The following is a 22900-nucleotide window of genomic DNA, read 5'->3' as shown; positions in this document are numbered from 1 at the left end:
GAAGTATGTGGACAAGTCAGCCTATGGAGTATGCCATTTTGAGTTAAAATGTGCTTAAATTGGTTTGAGGTGTACTCACCACCATTATCATATTGAAATTGCTTGATTTTAGTGGAGAACGGATTTTCTACAAGCAATTTGCATTTAACAAAAAAGGGATAAACTTCACTTTTACTAAGAATAGGATATAGCCAAGTGAGACGACTATAATCATCAACAAAAAGTACATAATACCTACACCCACTCAGTGATGGAATCGGAGAAGTCCAAACATCCAAGTGGATGAGTTCAAGATGGCTAGAGGTACATCGAGTTGAGTCACCAAAAGGAAGTTGCTTGGATTTACCATGCTAACAAGCTTCACAAATCCTAGTCTTGTCAAATGAACCAACTAAGGGAAATTGTTGGTTCTTCTAAAGGTGTTGGACAATGGACGAAGAAGGATGTCCAAGTCGTTGATGCCAAACTGAATCAGTTGTTTTGACTCCAACATAGGCTGCAAATCCTTTCCAGCTATTTAGGGATAATAGATGAAGAGGAATGGGGTAGAGTCCATTCTCACTGGGGTCCTGGAGCAATGCCCTTCCCGTTAGGTTGTCCTTCACAAAGAAATTGGAATCGGTTAGAGCAAACCAACATTTGTTGTCAATACATAACTTATTAATGAACAAAAGATTAGTTGAAGCTTTGGGACAATTTGGTAGAGAAGATTTAATAATAGAAGAGCCAGAGTGTTGGATGTTCAAACCTCCACCATTACCTACTCCCACCACATCTACACCCTCAAAAGGTTGAGGATTCTGAATATTGGCTGCATCGGTTGTGACATGGACATTGGCTCCAAAATCTACCAACCACTTTTGAGTGCCAAAGTCCTCATTCAAATGTGCTACCATGGCAGCTAATTCAGTGGGTGGATGTCTGCCTTGAAAAGCATAATTCATTATGTGGTAGCAGTCAAGAGCTGTGTGATTACTTTTGCCACAAATTTGGTAAACTAGTAGAGTGGTAGGGGCAACATCATTAAGGATAGCTGGCTGTGGTGTGGTACTTCTGTTCTGTAAAGGAGATGGTTGATTTTGGAGAAAGTGAGGGTGCTGACTTGGAGGAAAGTGATTTCAAATGGGGAAACCAGTATGGTTCCTAGGAGTGTAAGATTGATTTGATGGCTTGCTTCTTGGTGAGTAGTGTTGGAACCGAAAGTTGGGCCTAGGAAAGAACTTGCTCTTGCTGGGATGGATGAAACTTGACTGTTCTTGGTGTGTTGGTGTGGAGAGCAAAGGAACCGGTTTCAGCTGTGATGGTATGTTGCTGTTGGCTCTCTATCAGCATTTCATGATTGAGAAGTTCTGCTTGAAAATCAACAAAAATCATGTCACTTTCTTGTGCGGTGAAAGAATGGACAGTGACAAAGGTGTTGAAGCAAGGATTGAGACCACTTGTCACATAAGAGATTAGATCATCATCATCTACAAGTTTCCTTGTTGCAGATAGTTGATTAGCCCACTGTTTGGCTAGATTAAGGTATTATGTGCAAGTTTTGGTTCCTTGTTGCAGTGTTTGAAGTTGTCTTTTGCTCACTTACTTCTTCCCAAAATGGAATTCAGTTCCCATTCAACTAGTGGAGAGAAATCACAACTGCATTGAAAATCAAGGATCAAGTTAGAGGGTAACAGCTAGTAGCCGTTACTGTTTACTACCTAGTAGCCATTATTCAATTTATGATTTCCTTGGCAACCTGTGACATACCAAATTAGGCTCTCTGCTTCTTCCACTTTCCTATAAGTCCGCTCACATCTCAGCAGCCATTCTTCACAACATTCTACAAACAAAAACTACCTAGATTGGCAGCAGCATCCTGGTCAAATTACAACTACTACTAGAGACTGTTGTAGCCGCCTGATCTCCAGGATTCGAGGATCCTTGTTTTCTGCCTCCTACATGTAATCATCATAGATTTCAGCTTTGTAATCATCATAGGATTATGTTTGTATTTGTTTATTCTTTGCACTTAGTTTTAGATCCTTGTCTGTATTTAGTTCATTGAGCTTAACCGTGTAACCCTTAATCATTATAAATGAGAACCACACCTCTGCAATTGGAATTAACCAAGCAGAGAATTCTCTAATATTTTCAATGCAGCTGTGATTTTTCTCCTCTAGTTGAATTGGAACTGAATTTCTGTTTTGGGAAGAAGTAAGTGAGCAGCCTTGCTCCTGGTCCTGATTTTCCTTAACATCTCTCTCTCTCTCCAATTAGTGAGATCATTGAGCTTATTGGCCTGCGAAAATAGCTGATTTTCCTTTCGTATTATCAACTACTCGTGCACACGTAATCCAAATTCTATATTTGTTTGTTTTTTTTGAGCAATTCGCGAATTCAAGCGATAATATGGGCTATCTCAATTTGGTGCTGTCATCTTCAAGCCAGGTTCATGCCGAAGACACATCGAGAAGACAAGCTAGATGGAAAGGAAAATGGGCGCCGGTGAAAAGAGGGAAGAAGCGGGAAAGGAAAAAAAAAAGATAAAAAAAAAAAAGATGCGTAGAGAATTGTGGAGTTAAATTTAGAGGGATTTTGGGGAACGAAAAACCATCTCCCAATCGACATTTATAATATACAAATGCTTTTTTCTTTTTTTATCAAAAAGCAATTCTGATGTCACATCATAATTGCTTTTTGATAAAAAAAAAGCTTATTTTAATAAAAAAGGGGAGCAAGGGGACGGTAACCTGTCCTCTACCAATCAGCTCTCGGCTTTTTGACATAACTTATTTTGGAGAAAGTTTGGAGAGTTTGATGCACGGACGAAATCTATGTTTTTTTTTCTAAAATTTGGTTAGACTTTTAAATTGGATAGCTCAATATTAATGTTTACCACTTTTTATATTACTATAAAGTAAAGGTATTACTACTACTTTATTGTATTAATTTGAGGTACAGCCACACGTCCCTGCCTAAGCTGCCTTGACTTCCAAACCATCCCCTTATAAAACCCTTTGGAAGGTTTCCATTTCACCGAAAACTCACGCGAAGGAAAACCCTTTTAACAATGGGATTCAGATTCCATAATCTCAGTCCCCTGTACAGAGCCTGCATAAAAAAAGTTTCACACACCCAGAAGAATTTTTACCCCAATCCCATAATTCAATCCCTCAATTCCCATCTCCAACACCCTTCCCTAACTCTCTACGACAATCCCAATTACAAAATCCCCAGAAGGTGGCATTTGGGCCATTCCAACCATGACCATGGCCATCACCACAATCATGTTTCTGGGAAGGAGGGCGAGAAGATTTTCCGGCTGGGTCTCGCTGCTGATATTGGTTTGGCTACTGGAAAGGCCTTGACTGGCTATCTTTCTGGTAGCACCGCGATTATTGCCGATGCGGCGCATTCGGTTTCCGATGTGGTAACTTAGTTTGCGGTTATAGAACTAGCCCATGTTGTGTGCTCTGTTGAATTGGGGATATTGTTATGTTTCCCGCTTGCCCATGTTCTGTTTTGTGGTGAATTATTGGCATTGTTTGAAGACAAGAGAAAGAAAAGAAAAGAGTAGTGTAGTTTTGGTAGTTTCCAGTAGAGAAGTAATCCTGACAAAGAAAAAAGAGAGTAGTTACACATTAATAGCCCTACTAATTTTAAATAAGCTTTAGCTCTATGGCATCTTCTAGCCTCTGGTCATGAATTCGATCTCAGATTTCGATTCCATTGTAGAGAAATGGAACCACAATGCATTAAGTGATTAGCCCCCCATTTGTTTGTATTTGAAATAACAGTTGGGAAGTATTAATTGAAATCCATACTGCATAATGCAAAGTAGAAATTCATCACCTGTCATAAGCGGTTTGTTGTGCTTAGTAGTTTTCTACCCAGGTCATAGAATTATCCCTAATAATATCAAATTATTAACAAAGTGATCATATAGTGGTAAAAGTTTAAACTACTCTTATAGGCAACTGTACTAACGCTTGGGCACACCTAGGTTGTTGTTTTGCTATGACTGCAAAATTCTCCAATACCTCAAAGAATTGGAAACCCATTCACAATGCCATGTAACATCAATTAACGTCCCTCATCATAAATTGATGAACAAAGTTTCAATGTTTTGGAGATGAGTAGGCTAAACACAGACATGGTAATTGCTAATATGTATATATATATATATATATATATATATATATATATATATATATATATATATATATATATTTATTTTTTTTTGGTTTTTAAATTTTTTAGTAAGAATATGGTGTGCTAGAATCTTGAAAGATTGCCAATTTCTTGCAAGATGTAATTTCTTGATTATTTGCTCCTTTATTTGTGCATATCCACTATGATGTTCATATATTGTCATCATTGTAATGAGTAGTTTTCTATCATGTAATGAGCTGGTGCATTTTGCATAACTGTTTTGCATCTCTTATTTCCTGGATTTGTGTTTCAAGGAAAATTGATGCATGAAGACCTCCTTTTATCTTAAGGTCTGTTTTGAGATAATGACATTTACTTCGTTCAATTTTTGGTAACCATCATCATATCTTTTTATCTTGCAGGTTCTTAGTGGTGTTGCTCTATGGTCATTTAAAGTTGCAAAGGCTCCTAAAGACAAAGAACACCCATATGGTCACTCTTGATTTGTACCTACACCCTACTCCATTAATCTCAATTTATGCATATATAGCCAAATATACTATGCTATTGGTTTTTATGCTTGTAGTCAAACATAATTTATACCTATTCTCTTGCAATGCTTCATTTCTACAATTGTTTTTCTTTCTTGTTTTTCTCTCAGGACATGGTAAATTTGAGACTCTAGGAGCCCTTGGAATCTCTTGTATGCTTTTGGCAACAGCTGGTGGTATTGCATGGCATGCTTTACAGCTTTTGCTAGTAGACTGCTCTCTCTCTCTCTCTCTCTCTCTCTCTCTCTCTCTCTCTTCCCACCTTGATTCAAATTTAGTTCCTTTGAGACTTTTTCATAAATCTCTGTAGGAGTTAAGAAAGACTTTTAATAACATTTAGGGGTAATTACCTTTTCCCCCCATGAACTACCGGCCAATGTCATTTTGCCCCCACGAACTACTACTTCGACCAAAAGAGAGCATCAAACTACCATTTTTACACACTTTGCCCCCTTCTGTCATTCTAATTCATGCAAAGACGTAAATACCCTAACTCAATTTTAAAAATGACTGAAATACCCTCATTTAAAAAAAGAAAAGAAAAAGAAAGATTGAATGAAAGGGGTGGCGGCAGGTGGCCGGGTGGCCTGCCAGCCACCCCCAGAGGTGGCTCCGGCCACCTCTGGGGTGGCTTGCGGCCACCCTAGGTCATTTCTAGGGGTGGCCGCGCGGCCCCCCCAGGTTCTGGGGAGGCCGTGCGGCCACCCCTAGAAATGACCTAGGGTGGCCGCGCGGCCCCCCCAGGTTCTGGGGAGGCCGTGCGGCCACCCCTTAGGCCGGGGTGGGCCGCGAGCCACCCCAGAGGTGGCCGGAGCCACCTCTGGGGGTGGCTCGCAGGCCACCCGGCCACCTAAAGGGGTGGCTGCCGCCACCCCTTTTCTTTCAGGTTTTTTTTTTTTTTTTTTTTTTTTTTTTTTTTTTTTTAAATATATTAATTTTAATATTTTTTTATTAATTACTGTAGAGGGTATTTTGGTCTTTAAGTCAAAATTAACAGTAAAAAATGGCATATTCCATCCAAAATTAACGGAATTCCTGACGGAAGGGGGCAACGTGTATAAAAATGGTAGTTTGATGCTCTCTTTTGGTCGAAGTGGTAGTTCGTGGGGGCAAAATGACAGTAGCCGGTAGTTCATGGGGGGAAAAGGTAATTACCCCTAAAATTTAAATGTTTGAATGAAATTATAGTATCATATTCTGCTTAATTTCTTTCCTTACTTTGAATTACTTGTTTACATATGCAGGAAGTGTTGTCATCACATCCTGAAATAGTTGGTCAGTCATTGACACATGAGCATGCGCATAGCCATCATCATAGTGGACACCACCATGGAATTGACATTGATCATCCCATCCTGGCTTTGAATATGACTATTGTATCCATATGTGTTAAAGAAGGGTACCAAAGTTCTTTATATCTATTAATTTGTGGAACAATTTTTTCCACATTCTTCTTTATTTTATTGAAGTATATTTCTTTTCATTTAGGTTTTTTCTTAAAGTTGTTCTAATTATTTGGACGGCTACTTATTTTAATGAAAGCCTCAGCAAACTTTATAGGCTGTTTAGATGAATCTTCTTTGCTATTGGCACTTTTCAAGGCCATGTTTTCTGTTGAATCCATTACTTCTATTCTCCCTAGATATATCTGCATCTTTGGCTTCTTTTTGGCCTTGCCCTCGCCCTTGCTGAATTTCAACTTCTACTGTACACTTAATATTGGTGCAATTAGTGGTCCTTGTGAATTATTAACTGGTTTTCTCTGGTCCTGCCACCTGTTGATGCCACATTTATGTTTTGATTCTTCATTTCTAACTTTATTCTTTGTCTTATAATGTTTCTTTTCAAATTATATTCCTTGATTTTGTTTTTTGGTTTTCCTCACTGATATTCCCATAGGCTCTATTGGATAACAAAACAAGCCGGAGAAAGACAAGGCAGCGGGTTGATGAAAGCAAATGCGTGGCATCATCGTGCAGATGCTATTTCATCCGTGGTCACCCTCATTGGTGTTGGTAAGGAGCCCTGCTTCTAATGAATATTCAGTTTGGTCTGAGTAAAAATGTAAATATGATATTTTGGTACTTTGTTATGTAGCATATCAGTTTAATTTGTTTGAAACTCTTCAATGCCTACAGCAATAGTTTGGGTGATGCATAATTGAGTTAAATTGGGCGCAATAATAGCCGCAAACCATGTTTATCAATCTATGTATATTGTGCAGTTTGAGGCACTGCTGATTAGTATATTTGGCTTAATGCTTTGCCTTAAGCATTTTATATAGTACTGATTAAGATTTGTTTACACTTCGGTGTAATATAGTATATCAAATAGCACGGATGACCAGTAACCCTGAATCTGTTCTGCAGTTTGAATTGCAGTAATTCTACAATAAAAGATAAAAAAATGTTTTCACTCATAGATTAAGGCACTGGCATGAATGTTTTTCGTTGAATGTCAGAAATCTTGTGGAAGTTTCTGATCATATTACTAACCACGCTTCAGGTTCTTTAAATTTTATGGCCCCCTGGAGGGGTTTATCTGATTCACACTAATTTAAACAGAATCTGATGTTTATAATGGCAAGAGAATCTGTTTTTCAGTGGTTGAAACTTGGAAGGGGATGAAATTTGTGGAGGCAAGTAATACCGTACCTGATGATATATAGTGGTATATCCGATTAAAAAACCTTCATGGATGTAGGTTATATATCTTCCAAAAGCGTGTGCAATTAATTTGGGAAAAATAATTCAGAGAGAGAATAAATATAATTTTCCTCTCCCCAGTGCTTAAGCAGTTAATGAAGATAACCTTTTCATTGTACTTCCTCTTTTAACATGTCATGTGCTTGCTGATGCTATCCAGTAATGATTTGTGCAAAACCTGCTCCTTTCTGGGTTCAATATATATATATTTTCTAGGCTGGGTTACTAATGTTTCATTGTAGTTTTTCATATATTGTTCAAAATGTATCTTCTATGTTGCTTTACAAAATCCATCTGAGTTTGATTGGACTTTGGAAAAATGATGAGTGATGCAGCGCATATGCACTATTTTGTCTTCCCTTCCAACAATGGTTGGTGGTTCCAGGATGACTAAATGCCTTTGGAGAGATCAACCACGTTCATATTAACTGTTTATTCAACATTTTCGAAAACCTGTTGCTTTTCAATCCCGCGAAAACTTGCTGACCTTGTATTATTCACCTCAACTTTAGGAGGCTCTATTCTTGGAGTTAAATTTCTAGACCCCCTTGCTGGACTTATTGTCTCGGGCATGATTCTAAAAGCTGGACTTGAAAGTGGGTATATGAGGTATACTTGTTGTTCTGCTTTATATTTGCACAACTCACAATGTTTCTTGCTATGTACTTTAGTGGTGCCTCTCTGAACTCTCATGATGAATTTAAATAATTGTAGTTTGAACTTTGAAGAGGTCATACTGCATAAATTAGTAACAGAATTTTATTTAGCAGCCAAAACATGTTTGGAGTCTTGAATCTCAGCATTAGTATCTTTTTGTCAAAACTTTTGCATGGTTGCATTGGTTTCCCATAGTGTTAGATTCCTCACTCTTATGTGAAGCCTTATTAATTGGATAAAGAAGTCCACTCATTCTGGCAGTATCTCTTGAAGGTATTCAGATAGTGTAGCTGGGCTAAACAGTAACCATGCCTCATTAGAGAGGTGTAAATGGCTGGCAAACCATTTAACACACTGTTAAGACTCCTTGCCTATAATCCCAATTTGGTATGCTGTTTTATCAAACATCTAATCACCTTTTAAAATATTAAAATCTAGCATATAGTATTTGTCAAAGTGTAAGAGAAAATAACCTTAATTGGTTCAGCATGAATGTGATGTGTTCTTTTGGTCCAATTTTTAGTGTTTTGGAACTGGTGGATGCTGCGATCCCAGCACAACAATTAGATCCCATTAGAGAAACGATACTACAAACTGATAGTGTCAAGGTAAGTTTGAAAAACGTTTTTTGGTTATATATTGAATTATTTATATAGTTGCTGGAAAAGTTGTCCATGCTCCTTTAATCTTTGACCTTATTTTGTTATTTGCTTCATGTGTGAGCTCAGTCTATATTTGTGGTTCTTTTTTAAAGAGAAAAAAATCCAAACTATTTACCAAATTAGTTGTTTGTATTTTGATTTATGGTTACCCATTTAATAGTGGGAATTGCATGGAAGTAGATTTCCCATTTTGTTTCTGAAATTTATAGATTTATCCAAATGTTGAGGCCAGGCTTAATGGGATGGCAAATGGCAAAACAATTTGAATTGTCACCTGGCACCTTTAGTACATCAGCTTTTTCCCTAACTCAGTTCAAAGAACTGGTTGGCAGGCCTGATGATTATAATAGTGTTTATATAATAATATAAGTAGCTTGCCTTGGAAGGGAAATTGAAAATAATTTGGAGCAGAGAAAAACCTTGTCAGTCTTCAGATGTCACTCCAGAACCTCTTGAGCACACTCAAACACGCATAAAATAACTTTTTTTGGATGAATAACACAAAATAATTTCTCAACTCTTTGCTACGAATCGTCTGTATAAAAATTGTATGAAGGTCCGAGGAGTTAATCAAACTCCTTTGAAGTGACTTTTTTTATTTTTATTTTTGTTTTTTTTATTTTTTTCTCGATAAGTAACTCCTATGAGCTGGCTACAAGTCCAAACAATGGTACTGGAGATTTGTTGTCCAACTTAACAACATGAATACTGATCAAAGTTCGAATTGGAATAGCAGTGGTGCTGTTTAATTCTAGAACTCATACCATACCAGATGCAGCTCCTATTGAGGATTAATTAGATCAACTTATTGGACTTATTTTGTCATCAGTGTGCCCATGGTTGCGGAAATTTTCAGTTAGGATGCTATTCTGGCATTCTGTTCTGAATATCCTCTGAAATTGTCTACAGGGATGCCATCGATTGAGAGGAAGGAGGGCTGGTTCATCTCTGTATCTTGATGTACATATTGAGGTTGGTCCTTCTGATTATTGTACTCTTTCATGCGTCATAGATTTAGGTTCCACCAGAAAACTGCATCTGTGTGATATTGTCGATACTATTAGGCTCTACTTTTGCTTGCAGGTTGATCCTCTTTGTAGTGTTAGTGCTGCACATTACATTGGTGAAAATGTTCGTCATCAAATTCACAAGGTCCATCCTGAAGTAGCTGAAGTTTTCATACACATAGGTACACCGCTTGGTTTTACAGTTTTTCTAAATTCTTCCAGACAAACTACATAGAAAATGCAGTATCTTTTTCTTGGGGGGGAGGTTAAGTGCATTTTGAAGGATAGAGAAATCCTTTTATTGTTATCACCACCTCTTTCTAATGCACAGGTTAAACTACACTTGCTTAAATGGAATTATCATTGTCATTCCCTTTTGTTGTTGTTTTCTGCCAAGCAATGCTTTCTTATTTGGCTAACAAAAATTCGTTATTTTCTTATTTTGTTTTGATTCATTCTGATTTGGCCTTCTTGTGATATTCTCTCATGCTATATCCTCATCACTTGTTCTAATTTCTTGTAGATCCTGCAATTTCACAAATCTCCCCCAGTATACCTGACCAGCAAGAAAGTTTGAAGGAAACCACATACCAAAATAGAAATATTCCTGCTGTGGGTAAAGATGTTGAAGCAGTTGTTTCCAATATCCTCTCCTCAAAATTTCCTGAGGTATGCTTTACTTTGGAATTTTGTGATGATAGATGAATTCAATGGAGACCTATGGGCTCCACTCTCCATGGCTTTGAAGTTTCTAAGCTAACTAAAGAGGGCTGGTCTTTAAAGTTTTTATTTGTTAGCTGCATCTTATTGTTTTCTGTTAAAAAGAGCTGTCAATATCCTTGAATGGTTTCAATTAAATTGAAATTGCCTCGAATTTTCTTGGGATTGTTTTTTTATGGTCAAGATTTAAAATTGATACATCTAACGGTGTATATGATACCAATGTGCACGTGCGGTTAGTTACACCAATTGAATGTTTTTCTTATATGAAGCACTTCTTCAGCCTTTTTATGTGACTCTGAAAATAACAATTGGGAATGGGTGTTTCAGATAATGGTTGTGGAGCGCATAACACGCCACTTGTTGCAAGGCAAAGTTTTACTCCAAATTGAGGTCTCCATGCCCCCTGAGATGTTGATACGGTAAAAAGCCAGTAATCTAAATCTTGGTGATTTTCTTTGTGATGTTTTAGTCACACCCCTTTTCCTGATTGCAGAGATGCAATGGAGGTTGCAGAAGAAGCAGAAAAGGAGATTTTGAAGGCATCCGCCTCAAGTATCGTTCATGTCAGCGTTCAGCTACGTTTGGGGCATCCAATGCCACAGTTGAACCATGAATAGGAAAAAGAAAGAATATATAAGCTGTATATTTATGGTGTTTCTAGCTATAAAGTAATAATTTACAACGTTGAAAAATTCTTAACACAATAGAATGACTAATTTTAAATGTTCATCATATGTCACTCCTGCGTCCATCTAAAAATAATGTGACTTTTAAAATCACCATTTGATTAAAATTTAATAGTGATTAATCACACGTTCAATGGTGATTTTAAAAGTCACTTTATTTTTGAATGGACACAAAAGATGAAAATTTTGTGTCAGAACAAGTTGTGGCATTACACATCTTTTTTTTTTTTTTTTTTTTGTAGCCGTCTTAATTGGATAATATTAGTATGATGAAACTGATATATATATATATATATATATATATATATATATTTTTTTTTTATGTAATTTCAGTAGCAGGGGATGATAAAACACCTCTTTACTAGATATACCAAGATATCCAATCTTGGGATTTGTTCATTTCCAAACTTGTTTAAATTCATTTTTTTTGGAGAAAAAACATGCTTATCCCTGGAAAGTTGCTCTTTTTCAAAGACCCCAACAAATTATCATGTGTGACACTTGACATTTTCAAAATAAACACCTTTGAAAATGTCAAGGCATTCCTAAACTACCATTTTGTAATTTGAAAACAAATTTTCTTTTTTAACATATACAATTTAAAAAACTAATCGCTAATTCAAAACACACAATTTAAAATTGCTATTAATAAAATCACAAATCCAAATGAAGGTTGAATCATCAGAATTACTTATTCATTAAAAAGAAAGGCCAAAATCTTCAGTAATTATGAAATTCGATTGGTCTACTGGAAATTTATCATTTACAACCTCTTTTAGGGTTTGCCAGAGTTAGGTATGAAAGAATTCTTGGCATACCATCAACATATAAAACCCAATAAAAAAATATACAAAACTAAAAGAAATTATTTAGAAATAAAAATAGATATGAGGAGAAAAATAGAGAGAGCCATTGATCAGATAATTGTAGTCTGTTGTGTTTTAGTCGACATCATTGTATTTTCCGAAAACGGTATCATCACGTCAATGGCTCCGAATCAGATTCAACGAAAATTAAACAAAACAAAAACAAATAAACCAAGAAGAAGAGAGAAAGCAAAACAAGAGTGCGGGCTCAGAGGATCCATTGGTTTCTTCTAATCATTAGGGAAATCTTTTCCCTCAGAAAATAGGTAGTTTTTCAACATCACTGCCCATAATACCCAGAAAACATTTGTGAATAAGAAACCGACACAGAGAGAGAGAGAGAGAGAGAGAGAGAGAGAGAGAGAGAGATTAGGGTTTGGATTTTGAGAGAAGGGGGGCTTCAGGTGGGTATATATAGAAGCGACTTTCTGAATTAGGGTTTGGTGCGTGGTGCGCAGAAGGCAACTTTATTGGCTGAATTACGAAATTGCCTTTGGGCTTGATCGTGGGCCTTTCAGCCCATTCATTGTCCAATTGGAAGACCGATAGCCCAGTGGTGTTTGTAGCCTTCAAAAAAAAGTTAAGACATGTCCCACTTAGAAAAATTGGTAGCATGTGTAAATTTGTGCATATTGGAAATCACGTTCTTGGGCCTTGGCATTCCTTTAAAAATCATAACATAAGTATTTATTGTGGCTAAAATAGAACATGACATAAATATGGAAGGAAGTTTGCATAACCTTTCAAAACAAGAGAAATAAATAAGTTACCAAAATTTTTCCAACCTTTTCTAAAAAAGTATAGTAAAAATTTGAGGTTAAATATTATTTAGCCTCTTGAACTAACAGCCTTTTGTGATATACCACCATGAACTGACAACTCACATGATATGTGAGTCACCCCCTTGTTTTTATCATGATAGGTCCGGGGGTGGCGCACGGCCACCCTCACGTGCTTGGGGTGGTTCTCAGGCCACCCGCTCCCTCAAAGGGGGTGACAGCCACCCCTAGCATTTTCTAATTTTTTTTTTTAATTAAAAAAAAAATTATGCCCACAAAGGTAAAATTGGTAAAATTGGGTAAAATTGGTGATGTGCCACGCATGTGACTAGTCTTCCGTCCGAGAAGACGGAATCTCCTAACGGAGTGTCTAAATAATATGATCAAATTGGTAGTTTAGAGGACCATGTCATGTAAGTTGTTAGTTCATAGTGCTACGTACATCACAAACAACTGTTAGTTCAGAGGGCTAAATAATATTTAATCTAAAAATTTATGTTGGGTTTTTTGAGGGTGTGATTACTTACCTAAGTTTTTGACAAGTGACAAGTTGTTACCCCTTTTACCTGGTTCCTGAGTTAATTACACTGTTGTGTTTAGAGAATATCCAAGATTTTAAGGAAAAAGAGTCATTAAGGGAAAGAGAAAAGAGAAAATTCATTGCTTCTTTCCTAGAAGATTTTCAATGCAGTAGGGTATGTTTTCCAGGTTTGAACTACTATAATGGTTATTGATATATATATATATATATATATATATATATATATATATATATATATATATATAACATGAGTACGTACCAAAATCAAAGGCGATCTAAAAGATTATGACACGAAGTCAAGAGGATCCAAGTAGCTGTCACTCAATTTCTCTAGGCAAGTACAACACCAGTCTACTTCACCATAATTTACCTCTACTGCAACCACAAGATAATAAAACAGTAAATTTAAGAGGGAGGGGAAGATGAGAAGAGGACGTTAATTACTATCAGATCAAGCAGAAGCAGTGGGAAAACAACAGATCGAAGTATAATGTGATCGAAGGTTTTAACCAATTCATTAATGTAGGAGGCCAAGCAAAAACAACTTTTAGTTCTAAAGCAGGATGTGCAATAATTAACTTAATTACTATCACCAGGCCTCATACCTTCTAATTCAGGTCATCTACAAAATTTTGGTAAGATAAACTTCAAAGGTGATTGTCGCATATAATCTCATAACAATCCATATTTTCTCAACCTTTAATTTCTACCACTACAAAAAATTTAATAAGAGCATAGTATGATACGAAAGTTCAAGTGTGTTAAAATATCTTAGAGTATTTAGAATATATTATCTACATGATCAGAAAAATGAGTGGTTGATAGCGGGTATATACTGAAACATTGGTATAAAAAATTTAATTCCTTTATGGTTGAGTACGGTATAAGACATTTAATTCATTTATGGTTGAGTATAAGTATGACAAAATTACTTCTAATCACTGTGTGTTTAATTAAGAAGTTGTATAATGAAAAATTTATTATTCTATTGCCATATGTGTGCATGACATGTTGATATATATAATTGGTTGTGACATTAACAAAATTGACATATTAAAGAGGAGTTGAGTAAGTCCTTTACTATGAAGGAGATGGGACTAGTAAAACAGATTATTGGCATGAAGAATTCTCGTTATAGGAAAAATAAAAGATTATGGTTATCACAAGAGAGTTATATCAATATATAAAGTATCGGAGGTTTGTGCTGTGAAATAAATTCTCATGTATCTCAAAGGTAATTCGAATGCATGTTTGTGCTTTGGTAATGGACTGATCATAAGCGCATGTGCTGATGTGCTTGATTGGTTCATAGAATGTATGCGTTAGTAATGTGTTGGTAGCCTCTAAAAATTGTTCTAGGGAAGATATTTCTAAACTCATTATTGTTAATAGTGGAAGATTTAACTGGATTAGATCTAGTGATTTTTCCATCGAGATTAGAAGATTTTCCACGTAAAATTTTTATTGTCTTGTTTGTGGGTTGTTTGATTTATTTCTCTGCATTGGTAAGTTGATTTTTGGTGCTAGAATATTGACTGTTTGATTTGCACAAGAAAAGGGTAGAATAGATTTTGCTGTGTATTTGTGATGTCTATTAATTCATCCTAATAATCATAATGTTTGGTATTGATGAGTAATTATTGAGGTTGTTTAATTGTTGGTAGGTACTGGATCTGTACGTATATATAGCTTTTGTTGTTTGTATTGAGTGGTTGGTGTAGTTTGGCGGTGGATGCTTTGTATATATAGCGTCTATTGTTGTTAATAGACATTCATTCATTAAAAAAAAAACATTTTGAAGTTTGGTTGTATCTTTGTCCTTCTAAATCATTCATAAATTAAACACCATACTTTTGCGAAGATCGTTCACACCTTTCGTAGTTGCTCCCATAGACACCCTCAAGGATCGGAACATCCAAATTCTTAATCATGAAATTGTTTATCATTAATTTTTGTAGTCTCCTGATCGAACAGGCATATTCAAGTTTAAATGGATCTTGCATATATGAGGGTAGACTGAACTCAAAAATCATGCTCATGTTTGACAATGGCTAAATTGGGTATAGCTAGCCCGATCCGAGCCCATGACCCATCTCAACGTACAAGGAACATGCATGAAACGTATTTTTCTCAAACATCCCAAATGGGCTTTTCAATTCCTGAATCCCCACGTGTGAGTTGTTGCCGGAAAGGGTTCATAATTGGCAACCTTTGCTGGCTCGATCATCGCCTCCAACTCCAACCTTTGTTGTTGCTGTTGTTGTTGCTGCTGCTGATGATGTTCATGAAAATTTACAGGCCTTGATGACCCTCCAATCCCCAAGAGATCTAGTGTCGTCGTATTATTTCCTCCACCACTTCCTCCAACCAATATCCCTGTCGAGATTCTTTCCCCCGTGGTTCTTCCATGTATCAAACTAGAAGTACTATTACTATCATCTTTTTGCATGAAATGGCTATACATGTCACTCATTAATGTAGAGCCAACGGTATTAGTATCAAAGAGATGATCAGAGATATGATCTTGTGGGCCTTTCTGCAAGAGCTGGTTGGTGAATCCTCCGCTGTTCATCGTCATCCCAACCATGTTTGATTGATCGGGTGGCTGTGGTTGGAAGTGTTCATATGAGGGGTTATGCTGCTGATGAATGGCACCTGGACCAGCCATGGTGCTAACAAAGCTCTTTTGCATCATGGGAGAGTTTATGCTATTGCTTGCTGTAGCGCCCATTTGAGCCGCCTTCTGTAACAAGGCTGTTGCTGACATGTGAGCAGACCCGGATGCTTGGCACCCATTTTTGCTGTCTTGGAGGTAATTGAAAGCAGAGGAGCTGTTGGATGAACTGAGCTGAAGGCTTGAAGAAGAGGAGGTCCTCGGACCGCCAAAGAGAGTGCCGGAGCTCGTTGAGAACATGCCACCTGCCATGTTCATGGACTTAAATGGCATTGGGATTGGTTCTTGAGAGAGGGATTTTAGCGGGTTCTTGGGGTCTAAATTGTCAATTTCGGATGTGTTGGTGATGGTGTTCATGGGAAGAGATGACATAATAAGCTGATCAGGCATCTGGGTCTGTAAGCTTGATACAATATTGTTGTTGTTCATTAGTCCCTGGTTTATTACTTTGTTGTTTTCCTCTGTTAATGCATCACAAAAGGCCCTGTGGGTGATAAAGCTATCTCTCCTGCACACATATTGAAGAAGTGGATTGCATCAGGCTTTTGTTGTTAGTTTAAACACCTTTATTTGAATAAAAAAAGAATAGTCATGTGTGGAAATATATGATGGGAAAATAATATGAAAAAGAATATTAAAGTATATTTGTAAAACTGTATTACAATGGTCTATATTTATAAAAAGGTTAGGAGTAGTGAATTAGTAAAGTCAATCTAAATAAGAAAAGGAATAAACTCAAAAAAAAAAAGAAAAAGAAAGAAAAAAACCTAATTTAGAGAATATAAAATATTAATCTAACATAGTGGACATGATCATTTTCGTATGAGAAGGAAGATTCAAAACTTGAAGCAGTATAAAAAGTAAGGGCGGGGGGGATCACCTCCTGAAAAGAAGCACCAAAAAGGGTATGTAAAGGGTCCACCAATCTGTCGGCCATTTCTACATATTTCCTCTGTTTGGGAACCTTACATGAAACTTTGATAATTTAACCTAAGTAAAAACAGCCTATATATGTACGGTGACAGTGAATCTTGTGCAGTTTTTTCAACAAGCTCTGCTGATCAGAAGTACTTGATATGCAAAAACTCCCTCAACATAGAGATCCTATACGATGCACGTGTCTTAATTTAGCAATCCTAAATTTTCATTCACATGCAATATACGTTCAATGTATGCGCTTCATGAACTCTCAGAGAGAGCTCCATCAAGCATTCAGGGGCATGCCCGTAGGTAAAAGCTTGAGCTTTAATTTTATAGAAGATCTAGTCGGGGTGAAGTTCAGAATACTCAGGTTATTAAAAAAAAAAAAAAAAATTGTATGCAGTTGATGAAAATATTCTGTGTGAACCTGGAAAAGATGGTTCCACAATCACATTTGTATTCTCTAGTACCGCAGCTCTTTTGATGAGCCTTCCAATCTGATTGCACGGCATATTTCTTTGAGCACTTGTCACATTTCCATTTCTTCTCTCCATGTTTCCGGCTAAAGTGTTTTTTAATGCCTGTAAGGTCTCCTAATGCACGAGCCGCGTTGTGGTGAACACATGACGGCTCAGGGCATATGTAGACCCGTTTTCTGACCTCGGTGCTCGATCTTTGCTTGAGCTTCCATGGAAGATTATGACCTCTTCGGTGCAACTGAAGGTTTTGGTCCCTCTGGAACCCTTTGTTGCAAATCTCACACACAAACCTGTTTGTTGCCATTAGAGTTGTTGGCGATAGAGCAATAACTTCAGCTTTTGGATCTAATCAATAAAAATTACATAATTAGCATAGCCTTGTCGTATTCATCCAAAGGATAGCATGAAATAATTGAAATATTCACTTAAAATAAGAAAAGAGTGTTTTGAATATTATTAACCATGCATGTACAGTTGGAAACAAAAAGAGAGTAATAAAAAGCGCAATCAAGCAAACAGTTGTCGACAATTATTGTAATCTCAAGGCAATAATTGAGCTTTTATCCTAACAATTATTCTTTTCAGGAAAAAACAATCATCTTTAGTATTTTTGAAAGACAACCTCATAAAGAAAAAACCTTTTTTTTTTTTTTTTTGTTCTCTTGAGCTGAATATTCAAATACACCTTGACTTGTATGCTTAACTATACTTAAACATGTAAATTAAATTCGATATATATTAAACCCACATGTATGTTTAATCACTTGACTGCAAGTAAAACTTGTATGCGTTTGATCAATTTCAAAACTAACATCAGTAGTCAGGATGAAGCTCCGGATACTACGGTTATTAAAAAAAATAAAAAAATCTAACATAAGCAAATTAACCTACTTAAGTTGCAGGATTCATCAGCAAAACTATTTTCATGAACTTAAAAGTTCAATCTAGGAAGTAGATATTATTAGCATAGAAAACATGACTAAGGTTCGTGGGGTGGTTGAATTTGCCTGGAGTTCCTGGAAGATTCCTTTTCTTCTTAACAGGTTGCTGTTGGGAGGTAGAGCTGTTGCTGTTAGAGGCACCAGGAGCTCCTGAGCTTGAGCCATGGAGGTGGTGTTGTAGCTGTTGTTGCTGCTTTTCTTGATGAGCTTCTTCCCCAGTATTTCCTGAAGAGAAGCTCCCTTCATCACCTGTAATATTTGACATTTGAAAGAGAAAAGATTGATATAGTTACAGATCGATGTTTGTCTTTTTGTTTCTTTCTTCCTTCTAGTTGTTAATTGGCGCTCTCTCACTAAAAGGAAGGGCTTGTTTTTTGGAGAACACAAAATCAGGAGTTTGCTTTCATAAGAGGCAGACAAAAACCAGGGAATTCCCCTTCGTTTCGGGTGAAGAAGAGAACTATTTCTATCATAAAGCTAACATTGAAACCTGGTCTTCTTTGGCCTTATATAAATATATATATAGTATTGATAAGAGACAATCGCTTGGCAAATGCCCCTAACCTGTGGGTCATTAATATAATATATATAGCCATTTCACTTCACCTTTTCTTTATTCTTTTTTAATTTCTATTTTTTTCCTTTGTTAATTTCTTAGCTAATTAGTAATTAGCATCTTTTATTAACATCTCTTCTGAAAGAAAGGTGTGATTATTAATCTGTTGCTAAGTATAATTAAGCAGAAGTACGGACTGGGATTAATATTATTCAACGGGATTACTAGTAAACAAGTAGATGCCTTTCAGTTAATTAAAGGTGCGTCCATAAGCAAATTGAAGGATGTAAACCTTTTTTCATGTATCTTATTGTTCTATTTCTCAGGTTACTTTTTGCATAGTGTACTAATTTCCAGCAGGATCCTCCACTTTGATCTTATTTCGGGGAGCTAGAAACTAGGAATAGCATATAAGCTAGGTGATCAAGCCAAAGAAAAGTATATTTATGAAATTTATATTTACTTAATTACTACAACAATGGCTTGAACCTTGTGTCTCTACACCATTATATTGGAATAAATTATGAAATCAAAAGGATAGAGCTAATATGAAGTCAAAGAGCTAATTAACTTGGCAACAATGAGGGGAATATTTTCTTTTAAAAACTAAATCAACTTCCTTAGTTGGTTGAATATTAATTGCAGTCTGATGCTGCTTTGTCCAATCCATGGCCTCAACAAAGTGGACAGCTAGTTGATTGCTTTGTCCAATCCATTGCAAAAAAAAAAAATAAATAAATAAATAAAAAAGAAAAGAAAAATGTTGGTTTTTGTAGAATATAATGAACTTTGTAGCTGCACCAAAAGAACTACTGCCTTAACTATCACCAACACAAGTAATTGTAGGATTAGCACTTTATTGACAAAAAATAAATTAATGCCCTCACTTTTTTTTGAGTGATTTCTTTTGTCCAATTATCGGAATTAAATTCACAATGTACGTTTTAATGGGTGTATTTTCCATTAATATTAGGTGTACGTATTTCTTGAGTGAAGTCTAAACGTTCTCCTTAAATACTCTTTGTATTCACATGTGTATCTATTCATGTCAACCTTGGGGCTTGTAGTAGGAATTTACTCTTATCTTCTATATATATATATATAACTAAAAATAAAAGTTGGGTTTAACTTATTATATTTGGTGTAATTAACCTTTAATTATTAATGTTACATAATTTAATAACTTCTAATTGAATTAATAGTTTAATTCAATGACATATATGCAATCCAATGGCAGGTTTCTCAAAATAATTTAACAAAAGATTATTTTTTTTGAATAAATAAATGAAATGATTCTTAAGCTTTGATCATCTTAATATTTGAGCCGCATGAAGGATAATATATATAGAAAGAGCAAGTCATGTATTGTTACCTTTCTTAGATTTGACAATCATTTTAACACGACTGTTTGAAAATTATTTCAATTTTTATTCATATCATAATCTTTGAAAATTTAATTATTTAGTGGTTGGCGTAGTAAATACTACATGAATAGTCGCATCGATTAGTTTGTTAAAAACTTGTAATAAAAACTATAATACTCCCCGTTGGTTTTTTATGTTAGCTACATTCCGGTGACAAAAAGTTACTTAATTGTTGAAGAACTTGGAACTCATATCATTCAGAAGAATATTGCAAGAATATTGTTCAAAAAGGAAAAAAGCTGAATCAGAAGAATATTGTTCAAGAAAGAAAAGAATTGAATAAGAAGAATATTGCAAGAATATTGTCCAAGAAAGGAAAGAGCTGAATGGGAAGAATATTGTAGAATATTAATCAAGAAATGAAAGAGTCGAGTAAGGAGATTATTGCAGAATATTTATCAAGAAAAGGAAAGAGCTGTGATTTGGAAAATATTCTGTATAATTATTTGTTCCTAAATTTCTAGATTTCCTGCATAGTGACCGGACAGCCAGAAGCTGTGTCCGGACACGATTGGCAATAAGGTCATATTCTTCAAGATGTCCAGACAGCCAAGCGGACACGATTGGCAGTAAGGTTCTGTTTTCTAAGATGTCCGGACAGCCCAGATGACACAACTTCCAGTAAGTCCCTGTTCTACAAGATGTTCGGACTCTCTTACGGACATAGAAATATTTTCCTTGCAAGTGTCTGGACACTAGGGTTGTTTGTCTTGGTGTCCGGACACATTTCATAGAAAGTTTTACTTTCTGATATGTGTCCGAACACGTGTTAGCCTGTCTGGACACCGCCGCTTAGAAACTCATTCTTAACTTATTTTAGGGTTTTCAAAGTCTATTTAAAGGAGCTCTTAGGCAGTCTTTATTTAAGAATTCATGTAGATAATTCCATTGTGCTAAGAGAAGGTTTTTATGCTTAAACAGTTATATGTATCTCTCTTAGAGTGTTTCATGTATTTTTTTGTTGAACGGTTCAACCATTAAAGTCTAACTGGAGAGGAGCTCCAGTTAAAGAAGATCAATTAAAGAAACTCTCCAGACAGGTCTGGGAGAGAGGCAGACAAGTAAGCGCTTGTAAGAATTCAAGAGAGTGATTACTGCAAAGGGTTGTAAGTACGAACTTCTTGTAATTAACTATTTCTTCTGATAATTGATTTTCTAGGTTTGGGTACCCCATAGTAATTTTTTTTTTCTTTTGTACAAAGAGTTTCCACTTCGTAATCAAATATCTGTGTTATTTATCTTAATTTACTACTTTACATATTTAGTTATCTGTTTGGTTGATATTGCATAGGAGTCAATATATTTTTTTCATCCGAACAATACTCTTTGCTTTTGGAACTAACCGTTATTTAATTTGTCACCGTGTAGACTAATGTTAGAAATGTAAATTAACACAGTTTAATTCCAACCCACTAATTCAATAAGAAAATTGTTTTTAGACAAATCAGAGAAGCTTATCCTGACACTAGTAGACTTGGCTGTTATCTACCAAACGTTTGCCGAACCATATTGTCTTATTTGATCCAAAAGATGTAAGTGAACCAAACATGTCGATTGCGTTAGCTAAAGTTTTTAAATTAATAAAGACAAGACTGCTTCGTTTTCTAGGTTCAAATCCAAACTGGAGAATAACGACATCAACTAAGCACATAATTAAGTATGAGGAAATATAATATTATTGCTCTAATTAAACATATTTATTTTCTTCTGTGTCCAGCAAAGATATATATGCCTCTATCTAGCATAATACATACATATATGGCATGTCACTCGAGCTCGTCAATGCATGCTCACCTTATAATTGTCGAAGAATTCTTATTTGTGGGAAACTATGTATGCATGACATGTTAAGAACCTTTTTAATCGTTTGGGAAGTGAACATGATTTATAGAGGATATATAGGACTTAATTGTAGGCACTTGGCCAGCTAAAAGACAATGAACCAACAACTGAGGAAGTACAATCTGTTTCATGTGTACACCAGCTTAGGATTCAACAGCTTGCAAGTTGCAACTCCAGATTGATCTAGAGAAATGATGATATGAAGCAAATTAAGGGAAAGCCTAGTTGAAAGATTGATGCCCTAGCCTGATCACATTTAGAACATTAATTAATTAATTAAATCAACAATTTTCTATCTACTTAAACTTTTGGAATACGTGGTGATTTAACATGGTATTAGATCTAAAGGTTTTGTGTTCAAACTCTGACTTCACAGATTATCTATCCATTTAATTAAGATTTTGGGATAAGTGATGATTTAAAATGGTAACAGAGCGTTTTGAATTTACTTAACTTTTGGGATAAGTGGTGATTTAACATAATATATATCTTGAATTCGAATCTTGACTTTACAATTTACCTACTTTTTAGCTTAAACTTTTGAGATAAGGTGATTTAACAACATGCATCCATCACAACCTGTTACTCCTTTTCAACATCAACTTTTAAGAAATGATCATAGCCATGTTATCATGCATGAATCTTAATTGCTTTAGGCAAATTAATGATCATAAAATTACATTGGGATTCTGATGTGTGATATTTGTGTACCTTTGCTAGAGTCTAATGCAAAACAAATTGAGCATTCATTA

The 22900-nt window shown here is 35.7% G+C and overlaps 2 protein-coding genes and 2 non-coding genes across 4 annotated transcripts; 1 reads left to right on the top strand and 3 right to left on the bottom strand.

Moving 5' to 3' along the window:
* The first annotated feature begins 2957 nt into the window (after positions 1–2957).
* On the top strand, positions 2958–11168 carry LOC133851043 (metal tolerance protein 2). The gene is made up of 12 exons (XM_062287339.1): positions 2958–3412; positions 4557–4626; positions 4796–4893; positions 5930–6084; positions 6585–6700; positions 7903–7999; positions 8571–8655; positions 9619–9681; positions 9793–9898; positions 10240–10385; positions 10767–10858; positions 10933–11168. Exons 1-12 carry the CDS (start codon positions 3053–3055, stop codon positions 11054–11056), a joined length of 1512 nt encoding a protein of 503 aa, XP_062143323.1. The 5' UTR covers positions 2958–3052; the 3' UTR covers positions 11057–11168.
* An 867-nt stretch (positions 11169–12035) lies between these two features.
* Positions 12036–12114, bottom strand: LOC133853103 (small nucleolar RNA Z155). Its single transcript, XR_009896219.1, has one exon. It is a non-coding gene; the product is annotated as a small nucleolar RNA Z155 (small nucleolar RNA).
* A 78-nt stretch (positions 12115–12192) lies between these two features.
* On the bottom strand, positions 12193–12284 carry LOC133853093 (small nucleolar RNA R41). Its single transcript, XR_009896214.1, has one exon. It is a non-coding gene; the product is annotated as a small nucleolar RNA R41 (small nucleolar RNA).
* A 3006-nt stretch (positions 12285–15290) lies between these two features.
* LOC133883034 (zinc finger protein GAI-ASSOCIATED FACTOR 1-like) lies at positions 15291–18814 on the bottom strand. Its single transcript, XM_062322213.1, has 3 exons — positions 18393–18814; positions 17334–17730; positions 15291–16493 (listed from the first exon to the last, which is right to left on the bottom strand). Exons 1-3 carry the CDS (start codon positions 18589–18591, stop codon positions 15464–15466), a joined length of 1626 nt encoding a protein of 541 aa, XP_062178197.1. The 5' UTR covers positions 18592–18814; the 3' UTR covers positions 15291–15463.
* Positions 18815–22900: the final 4086 nt, after the last annotated feature.

Source organism: Alnus glutinosa, chromosome 12 (genome assembly GCF_958979055.1).
Source record: "Alnus glutinosa chromosome 12, dhAlnGlut1.1, whole genome shotgun sequence".
NCBI lineage: Eukaryota > Viridiplantae > Streptophyta > Magnoliopsida > Fagales > Betulaceae > Alnus > Alnus glutinosa.
This window is presented reverse-complemented; position numbering and strand designations above follow the sequence as displayed.